This window comes from Pterocles gutturalis, unplaced genomic scaffold, assembly GCF_000699245.1.
Source record: "Pterocles gutturalis isolate BGI_N339 unplaced genomic scaffold, ASM69924v1 scaffold23275, whole genome shotgun sequence".
NCBI lineage: Eukaryota > Metazoa > Chordata > Aves > Pterocliformes > Pteroclidae > Pterocles > Pterocles gutturalis.
The window spans coordinates 17,386-28,323 of NW_010141452.1; the positions used below are offsets into that span (position 1 = coordinate 17,386).

General features: G+C 37.5%; 1 protein-coding gene across 6 annotated transcripts in view; it reads left to right on the plus strand.

Annotated features, from left to right (window-relative positions):
- The window catches only part of CREM (cAMP responsive element modulator), a 28,655-nt gene that overhangs the window by 12,900 nt on the left and 4,817 nt on the right, over nt 1–10,938 (plus strand). For 4 of the 6 annotated variants that reach the window (XM_010084032.1, XM_010084033.1, XM_010084034.1 and 1 more), the window contains one exon: nt 4,810–4,998. In XM_010084032.1, coding sequence (XP_010082334.1) covers nt 4,810–4,998 — 189 coding nt within the window. Of the gene's footprint in view, nt 1–4,809; nt 4,999–8,735; nt 8,826–10,938 lie in introns of those variants that run through there. The other 2 variants (XM_010084036.1, XM_010084037.1) reach the window with 1 other exon arrangement.

Consider the following 10,938-nt stretch of genomic DNA (forward strand, 5'->3'; position numbering starts at 1 on the left):
TATTTAATTTCTCCTAACATGGGCATTATAGACTTTTAGTCTGTTTCTTGTAATGTTTGTTGGTTACTAGATTTAGTCCTTCTGGAACTCCTGTGCATTAAAAATGTGGAGGTGAGGCTCAGGTGAAATGAAAAATGTTGACACTTTTATGTGAATGTTCAGTGTTATAAATCATTGTAGTTTCAAATTACTGTGATTTGCTATGTGTTAGTGCTATTCATTACATGAAATGACAACTAGTGAGTTAGAATTTATTTTCAAGTGTGAGGTTGGAGTATGAAACTATTGTTAACTGACTTTTCTTTCTTAAAAGAACTACGTCTCTTCCTCTCCAGTTGTCAAGGATGAACACTTTAGCTGCAGGAGTAACCTAAATTGCGGTATCCAAAATTTGATACTTGCTTCCCATAGCTTCTTTGGGCTTAACCATATTTCATCTAAGGGATAACTTTTCAGTGACTCTTTTTCCAATTATTTGGAAGCTTGGTTAAAGCTTCACTCCTACAGTTACTTTTTTTTCATGTCTTTTTATGGGTAGCCACACTGAAATACAGATATTTTTCCTTTGATGTAATGACAGGAAAATTGCAAAAGAAATGTTGCAGGTTTTTTTTCCTGAAACAAGAGAGCAGAGGAAGTATATTAAAACGTTGCAATGGTGTATAAAAGAGGATAGAATGGCTCTCTAGTTGTGTCCTAGTCACCCTCAGAATTCTTCAGTTATTTTTAATTTGTGCAACTAAAGGAATTAGCAACTCTGAAAAAGAAGAATTTCCTATAATATTATCTATCCCTTCAACATAGAAAGTAATTTTGCTTGGGCTTCTAAGCTACTTTTTTCACCCTTTCTGTAAGGTATAGACATAAATAAATGACTCCTTCGTGATGTCCAGCATCTGAAGTGCTCTGTTTTGTGGACTTGTGGTCATGCTAAATGACAGTTATCCAGTATAGAATCTGGCAGATATTATTGACCAAATTAAATTATTTTCTTCATTTTTTTTATTTCTGGTTTGACGTAGGTTTGCTTTAAAAATACACATATATATGCAGTTTCAAGGTTTAAAAAGAAGTGCTGTAGTGTCTGTACTATGTTCTAGTGAGCCTGAAAACCTTTAGGATTTCTAAGAAATTAGGAGTTTAGGTTTCTTAATCATACATTCCTCTAGGAAACCAGAGTTGTACTTCTACTAGCAATGTTTTTCAGGAGATGATGATTCTTAATTAAGGATGTTTTAATTTGAATTTAGCTATAAATCATGGTGACAGGAAGGTGTGTAAAAGAATAATGAAAATTAATTTCTGCTTTTCTTTTTCAATCAAACATGTACTTCTGAAAAAATCAAACAACAGAGAGCATGACCAGCAATGTGCTTGAATTACAGTCCACAAAAATGTAATTAACTCTTAATTTAAACTTAGCTTTTGCATGAACCAAGCATAGAAGATTTTTGGTTTATGCTACATTTTCTTTCAATAAGTTATAATCGTAGCCTAAAACATGTGCTATGTATTTAAAGTAATTTAACTTCTTAAAAAGGTTCTCAGCCATAATGAGGCATTGCTTCAGGATGAAATGTCAGCTTTCATAGGCTCTCCTGATTCTGGCTCAAAAACTTTGTTTGAGAGCTTTGTCTTCCTGGGAATATTTGGTGTTGTTTTTACCCAATTTATTAGTGCATTAATTTGATTATATATTTTCTTTTAAGTTACACATTGGAAGTTGAAATATCACACATCTTTTGCTGCAGTGAGGTCTGTGTGTTGTAATTCTGGTTAGGAAAAATTACGTCAAAATCTTTCTTAGGATGCTCGTCATTACCTTTAAAGTTATTGCTTGCCAGAGAAGTCAGATTTCACATTGAATCCAAGTGGATGGTCCACTCCTCGTAGTAGAGGGGATCTTAATTTAGAACTTACCAAAGAGAGCTTGACTGTTTACTTCTAGTCCTTACACATGCCTTAAGGCACAGATCTGCAGCATTTCTGAGCAGCTGTTCTGTTGGCTGCCTGTGATCCTCAGGAACTGCTGTCAGTTAAAACCAGGAACGCTATGGAGGCATGCAGCATCTCCTATGTTGATTTCAGTCTAGATATGATGCAGAAGGTCACTACATTTATCTATTTTACCTTTATATCTCCTGTCAGTAGCTCTTTAATTCTGCTTATCATTATTTTATCTGAGCACTCTTTGCATCTTGGCCAGCATTGGTTGCATGGGTTCTCTTGTGGAGGCATTCAGCAGTTTATGCGTAAAGCTCATACAGTGTCCATGGTAATGAAGAACTGGTCTGGCAGTGTTGCTACGCTCATCTGTACTGTGCCTTGGTTTAAAACAGATATCATCTGTCACTACATTTGCTGATTACTGTCTCTATTCCTGCATAGGAAAGGCAGTTTTGTTGAAAACATAATTTTCACTGTATGTTGGTTTCTGGAAGTCTGGGGTGACTATTTTGGAAGAACTTGATAAGTTAATTTTTCTGAAAAACAAATATTTTTTTTTCTGTTAGCAGCAGTGATGGCTGTTCTTTGCTTACTTTTTACAAGCTAAAAGGGTATGTTGCCATGGTTTCCAAATATCTTTTTCCTCAGAGCTTCTTGACTTTGGTTTATGGAAGCAGATAGGCTGACAGGCATGACCAGCTAGATAAAGTATCTTTCCCAGTTGCCTCCATCAACGCATATATTATCTTTCTGTAAGGGGAATGGCTAGTTTTGCATAAGGCAGTGTCTTGTGTATGAGCCTTGTAGCCTGACTGCAAACCTGCTCTGTTGCCTGTATTTCTGTCATGTTGGTTATTGAATACTGAAAGAAAATTGTTTTGCCTCACCTGTGGTAGTGGTCTAACTGCAAGAGTTGTTTGTTCAGTTGGAGTGTGTGAATCAGTCGCCCTCCCCCCTTTGCCTCCTTGTGCATATCATGATGTTCTGTCTGAAATGGTGCAGTGGAAATGATAACTACTAGTTCTTTTGCCATCTGAGTTGCTTGCTGTCTTAAGACAGGTTTTTAACAATTGGAGAATTAAGAAGTCTTTTGGGAAAGACCAACTTCAGTTGCTTTTCTCAGTTTTGGAAGGGAGGGAAAGGTGTGATTTTTCTGAATTAGAGTTGTTGATCATACTCAGAGAATAGTATTAGTACCATGTCTAGTCCTAGCTAGAAGAGAAGATGCCATTTACATCCACCTGCATGATGTACAACTCCAGGGAGTGTCCAAGAAACTCCTACATACTTCCTACAAGGCCCAATTTCCAATAGAGTTCCAGCACAACAAAAGTCTGTGCAGTGGTCAAGATCAGGATAGTGAAGGGGGTGGGGGCAATGTGTTGTTCTGGTAATATGGCAGGAATCAATCCTGTAAGAGAGGGAGTTACTGGAGTTAATTCACTCTTATTTAGGAAGTATTGGATTGTGATCTGAATGAATAATTGCAGGACAGCTGGGACAGAATTGCTTACCCAGGCTCACAGTGAGCCTGGGTAATTGAACACAATTGTTCACCCAGTCTGCATCAACAGAAGCGTGACCAGCAGGTCGAAGGAGGTGACTCTGCCCCTCTGCTTTTGTGAGACACCACCTGGAGTACTGTGTACAGCTCTGGGGCCCCCAACATAAAAAAGACCTGGACCTGTTGGAGTGGGTCCAGAGGAGAGCCACTAAGATGCTCAGTGGGCTGGAGCACCTCCCCTATAAGGACAGGCTGAGAGAGTTGGGGTTGTTCAGCCTGGAGATGAGAAGGCTCTGGGGAGACTGCAGCCTTCCAGTACTTAAAGGGGCTACAGGAGAGATGGGGAGGCACTCTTTATCAGGGAGTGTAGTGACAGGATGAGAGGTAACAGTTTTAAGCTGAAAGAGGGCAGATTTAGATTAGACATTGGGAAGAAATTTTTCACTGTGAGGGTGGTGAGGCAGTGGCCCAGGTTGCCCAGAGAAGCTGTGGGTGCCCCATCCCTGGAGGTGTTCAAGGCCAGGCTGGATGAGGCTTTCAGCAGCCTGGGCTAGTGGTAAGTGTCCCTGCCCATGGCAGGGGGGTTGGAACTAGATGATCTCTAAGGTCCCTTCCAACCCAAACCATGCTATGACTCTGTATTTCTGCTCTTAACAAAGACAATGCTAATTTCGAAAGGAATATACAATCAATAAACTCTCTAGGGAATTTGATTTTTTCCTGTATATTTAATTATGGTGAGAAACACAATATGATTTTTTTAATGGCAAAATATATTTGTATTTCTCATATTGTTGATTACATGGGGGAAAAAACATTGTTCTGTTTCTCTTTTTACGTAAGTATTGGACTCTTTACAGCTTTATGCAACGTGGATAAACATCGTTGGGCTAGACTTTCTCTGACACGAAGGAGGGGATTGTGAGTGTCAGAAGACTTGCTCTTTGTCTAGATGTTCTGGTTTTTGTTTTGTGGGAGTTGATAAACACAGGGTTTTTTAAAAATATTTTTTTTATATTAGTGTTTAGAACAACAATGATTCTCTGTGGCTAGGCACTACTATTTTTTATTTTTTCTTGTATTAAAAGCATTCTAGGACAGTTAATATTTCTGGAAGCATAGAGATAAAATGTGTGGAACACTGCTTTTTACCTGTTATGCACATGGCATGTACTACACAACAAGCTTTATATTTGTGGAAACCAGTATATCTAAGTTTTACTGTGCAATTATCTTTAAGCAAAGAGAGGACCAGGAGTCCTATCAGACAATGTTTATTTGAAAAAGGAAGATGTGCTTTTTAACGTGTTATATCTCCTTCTGTCGCCTAACTTTTTTCTTTTTCTTTTTATGTTTAGTTACTATAACTCGGAGTGGTGCAATCCAGATTTTTAATCCATCCTCTGATGATGTCCATGGACTACAGACATTAACAATGACAAATTCAGGAGCTCCTCAGCCAGGTGCTGCTATTGTGCAATGTGCAGGACAATCACCTGATGGCACACAGCAGTTTTTTGTTCCTGGAAACCAACTTGTTGTTCAAGGTAAATTTTATTAGTGTACTGCATTTTAGCTTTTTCATATAAAACAGTTTTTTTAAAGGCTTTTTATTTTGTGTTGACATCATTTCTAGTTATGAGAAGAAAATAACACTGTAAAATCACTTTCTGCTTTGAATTTGCTTGTCCAGACTTTGAGAGATATGTTTGATTGCAGTAAAGATGCTGTTACAGATTGAAATGAGATACTGAGGGTGCATCTCATTTCATATATGAAACTAATTTGTTTTTCTCAGCAGTTAATCTTAATACAACATAAATTCTGAAGTTCTTTGGATATATTTAGGGCAGAACTTCCTTGCAAATTATGACTCTTGTAACAAGTCATGAGAAAGGAGATCCTTTACTGAAGCTAGTTTTCTCCCAGAAGAACACTTTGTAGGTCCTATAAAATGCACACATGTGAATTGAACTGTGAATAGTGAAATCTTGAACCTTACTGTAGTTTATGCAGGACTTTTTTTCCTTCCACTGTTCCCAACCTTTTTGAAATGCTGAGGGAGATTGAGAACCAGGGAAAGAAGGGTTGAGGTTTGGGTTATGTTGAGGAAAACCTTTGAAAATGGGGAAGAGATTTCTGCATGGAGGATATAGGGAATTTATTTTCCCTTTTATTTTTTTTTTTCAATTAGTACGGAGAAGTAAGGAGGGAGGGCTGTATGAATGCTTTCTTAAGCCAAAGCAGCTATCTGAAATAAACTGTGAGAAGAGCCAGGAGGACTTTATGTATTCATGGAGTAGGTGAGAGTCATCAACTAAAGGTAGACAAAGATATCTGAGATAGTTGGTGAAGTCCAAGTTGAGGTGCTTTTTTTTTTTTTGCTCTAATATAGATGTTTGAAATAAGTTCTGTCTTTAAGTGGCTGCTTCTCTCCCTTTGCTATAAAGGAAGCCCAGGATGTAAATAAAGCTAATAGCTTGTAGATATCTGAACTTGTTGAGACGGTGCTAAATAATAATACCAAATTTGAATTCTTCCATTGTCTCTGGTTAATTCCTTGCTGAAGTACATTATCTTCCCAAGACTTTTCAGAAGCGTTTCAAGGAAGTTCTAAGACTATAATATGAAAAACCCTTAGCCAAAATGTTATTTTTCATTATGCAGAGAGTACTGCTGTAAGTTCCCTAAATACTATTATGAACACATTCTTAGCAAAGCCTTAAGACCCAAATTTGTCTGTCCCCCAAACAAATTTCCCACTCTGGTAGTGCATGTTTTTTAAGTGTGAGTCTATGTTTTCTGTACATGTGTGTATATGTCCCCTAAATTAGAGGACTTCCCTGTTTCTCCAGGTTGACTGTAGTATTTTGTAGGTATTGCTTTGATTTTTCAGAGCTGCGGGGGAGAAAGGGGGTGTGAGGGCACGTGGCGGAGCAGAGAGAATATTTACATAGTTGCTTCCTAAAACCTCCTTGGGAATTTCATTTGACTGGCCTTCCTTCACAGACGCTTCATTACAGGGGATTGTCCTCTAACTTTGCTCTTCAGTCTCAGTGATGGGCTTGGCTACTCCATGGTCTAGCCCATTAATTGTCTTGTGTGTGATGAAAACTTTGAAAACAGATTCAGAGACAGTTACTGACTACTGTCTATATCCTGTTTCTGGAAGCTTCTAGATACTTTTAACTAAATTGATTTGTTCTCTGTCCATGAGAACAACTTGTCTCAGGAGAAGTTGACTTCTTGGAATTCTCTGTTCATTTGGCCCAAACAAAGTCCAGTGCTTTAGTGATGTTCACAGCTGTTGATTCAGAATAAAAATGCTATGTAACATATACTGGGAAAAATACAAAGGGAATAAGCTTTGAGCATGAACTAAGAGATGATGTGAAGATAAAAGTTTCAACGTATTATACGTGCTATTGATACTGGAAAAAACTGAAAAAAAATTTTTGATAAAAAAAGAGTGTATGAAAAGAGTATGAAAGCACCTTGAGGATCTTTATGGTAGTACAGATCGCTTTATGAGAATAATGGCATATTGTCAACAAATCTGAGTTATTCAGGATGGAGTGAGACAATGGAATTAGTTGGATATACAAGTCTCTAATATGATGACTGCAGGTCATCTTGCCTATGCTATAAAGTCTGTAGGAATATAGTTTATGAACATTTGTCCTTTACATACACTTTGTAGCTGACTGTTCACCTAATAGCATGATAGCACAGATTATTATAGGAAAGCAACATTCTGCTTAGCAATCTTTCCACTTACATATATTTTTATGATGATTTTGGGTAGACAGCATATAAATTTTATCTGTAATAATCATAGAGGTAAAAGAAAGGAAAAAAAAAAATCAGTCCTAGGGCAGAAAAGGTCTGTTTCAGAATTCTTCAGATAGCATATGTATTTATGTTTTTTCTAAAGTAATTGTTGATAAATCTCATGTATTAATGGATGGCATCACATAAACCCTGTGCTTGATATTTTCTGATAACCTGTGATGGGGAGAAAGGATTAGTATAAAAGCACCAAAGGTGTTGAACCAACTGAGTGCTATTTCATTTGCTACAAGTTAACATTCATAGGCAACATAAGAGGTAGTTCTGATGTCCTGACAGTTTCCTAATACAGATTAAGGGTTGTTTTTGCTAGCTGAAGGAAAAGAAAGTGTTTAATTAATAGTGAAAATGAGCATAGGAAAGTTGTATCAAAAATCATTCTCTTGGGGTCTGTGTATTTTCATAATACAGTCAGTGATATTAACAGTGGTATTTGAGATCTGTGGCTTGAATTTCTTGAGTGCTTCAGTTCTGATCTTCTGTTCATATGATCCTGAAATGGTCCTGTAATCACAGGGTGCTCCTTTTTTGCATTGGTGTTTCTATTATTGCTGTCCGTGGCATTGTTTCACAGTTGACAAATTACCAGTCTGAATTTGTTTATTACAGATGGCCTTAGAAGTTTGCTGCGCCCTACATACAGACCAGTGCCTGCGCTGTTGGTCTGAAACTAATTTCATTTAAATTGATGTAAATAAGGAGTAACTCTGTCAGAGCTGAATTTTTTTTTTTAATTTTTTAAAATGAAGTCAAACAGATCTCTTGGATTTATTTTGAAAAAGGAAGGAATGGGGCAGAGGTAGCCCTTACCCAGAGTTACTGTTCTGCCTGTTACAGCATCTGAAATCACTAGCTTCAGGTTGACATACTTTGTTGGAGCTTTCTTCAGTCTTTTCTGAAGCTTTTAACTGAAATTAAATGTGTGGGTTGTGGGTCACCCCCCCACTGCAAGGAGCTTTAGCCTTTCATTTACCTATTTGTTATAGCTTATTAAGATTTCCTGTCTGGCACATATGTCTGAAAATTTTCTGCCTTTTAGTGGAATTGCTCCAATCAAAACAATTGCACTTCATTTTAAAAAATTCCCTTTTTTCTATCCAGTCGTGACATTATAATTCGGATTCATTAATGAATCCTAGAGCCACATTTTAATTTCTGTCAGTCAGTGCTGTGAATTTTCAGGACTTGTTTTACAGTCAGCTTTGTGGTGAGTGCTTTCTGTAGCTTTATGAATAATTCAAGGAAAAAGAAAAAAGCTAGGCTTATAGAAATATGGAAGAGGAAGGAAAAAAAAAAAGCTTTGCTGGGGAAGGAGTTGTTTGGGCTGCAGTTTCAGTGGGCTGTTCCAGTGACAGAGCGTATTAATGACAGTGGTAAGCAAGTGAGGTCACTGTGATGTCAGTGCTCTTGCTTGTAATCCTGCACATGCTTGCTAGTTTGGAACAGTTCATGCTGAGCTCTGGTAGAGGCACAGGAGAATCGTGTGTGCAGAGCTTGATCATGGCTGTAACAGGAGATGAAACAGGTAAAAATTTTGTAAATCTTTTACATTGTGTTTTTGGAGGTCTAAGCAGTGCTTAGTTGGTAATTGTGACATTTTCTTTTGAACCTGTTGCTGTAACTCTTTCATCTTTCAAAACCAGTACACATAGCTTCTGATGATTCTAGTCAGTGTAGGATTTCAGGGCAATTTTAACAGCTTAATTTTGGGGAAAAAAAGACTGTTAGTGCATCAGTTCTTGCACTGATGGATTCAGATAAATAATCTTTACTATTTGATGCAGGATTTTGCTGAAAAATCCACCATGCTTCTTTTCTTCTTTATTGTAGGGGTAGTCATATATGTCACTATGTTTATAATTCGTTTTTTATTTTGTGAAAGTGAGACTGCTTTTTTGTTTAGCAATAAACACTTAAGATTTGATAGTTAAAATAAGCTTATAGCTCTAAGAGAAAGGTGTGCATTGTTTCAGTAGTGTAAATAAACCCTATGCTTTCATTATTAAAGAAAATAATGCAAACAAATTTGAGAGAGCAATAATTTTAAGTATTGTAATGCCTGCTTGTTTTCTCCTCCACTGTTAAAATGGTCTATTCCTCAGCTAATTGAGTTCAAAAGGCTGACGTCATTAGATTTCCTGGAATCGTGTTGCAGTAGGGAACTGGAAAAGTTAAACTCCAAACAAGATACACATTGACGTCAGCTCCAAGTCATGCTGCGATTTAGTCAGTTCCTTTTTGCTTAGTCAGTTGCCTTCGGCAGCATGTTAACCAGTTCGCAGCCGGTACCTACGTGCAGCTCCTCATTGCTGGTGCATATTGTTTCATAAATCCAAAGTGTCTTCTTCAAGTCGATGTTCTGTGTTTTTTATGCTCAAAGGGGTAATGATTCATGCCTTGTTTAGCCAGTTCAGTGGTTAAGAACCCTTTGATAATCTAGTCCCATCATTATGACTCAGAGAAGGCGAGAATAGACATACTAGTACATAGCACGCATCAGGCTTTTTATCTCCTGGATATTCACTGAAAGAACTCTAGTGCAAGGATGCTCTCTAGTGTTCATCAAGTTACTTTTTCCAAGAACCTGCTGATAAAGGGTTTGGTTTTTTTAAAGTTTTTTTTGTTTACTTGTTTGTTTTTTTATTTCTCAAAGCTTAAAAAGTTAGTTGTACTCTTCCAAGTATGGTTTGGGATTTTTTTGTTGCTTTTTTGTTTGTTTGTCCTCCTGTTAATAATTGCCTTTTTGTAAGTCTCAACTCAAAGGTTCAGGTTTTCAGTGACTTCTTACTCCCTTGCAATTTTAAGGAGGGGGCAAAAAAAATAAATCACCTGCAGCAGTGTGTTAGGGAAATACACCACCTCCAGGTTTGTTGCTTTGTTAACATTCTCAGTCGTGTGTCTGATGTATTAGGAATGACTTTAAACCTCCATGGAGTTTCATTAGAAGTGACCGCAGAGGTTTGCCAGTCTTGACATTTTTGTCTCAGATGCTGAAATGGAAGGGACCCTTCTCTGTAATATGTAGACACATTGCTAGACTTAAACTATGATTTTTTTCAAGGGTGTTTTATCCCCCTTGCTTAATGCCTGTTTCATCTTTCCCAGTGTCTTTCTCAGGGAAAACAGCATTTTATTGTAACTTTTTAAGATACTATAAAAAAAATTTTGCACACTTAGCAATAATTGACTTGCAGTAGTGTATAGTAAAACACATATTACTGCACAACTAAAAGATACTTTGTCAATGCTATGCTTTTTTTTCCTTTTTTTTTTTTTTTTTTCCCCCCCTCTCCCCCCTGCGGTGTCTGGGTTTACAAAGTCTGTACCACCAAAATGGTTATTTATCTCTGTAACCAGGCTGGAAGGTTTATAAGTGAGCCAGCTGTTAGGCAGGGACAGACACTACTGGAACCTGCTCAAACTATTCATGCAACATGTTGTTAGGTACAGTGATGTTTGCTGATCCTAGCTGAGATAGGGACTCACTTTTGTTAAACCGTGTTGCAGGTACATTATCACACCAAGCTGTCTTAACAACAGCAGCAGTGGTCCTGTTAGCTAACATCAGAGTGCAAATCAAACAAAAGCAACAAAGTAGTTGGTCTTGCCAGGCTGAGGTGACCTGCGTTATGGGTCTT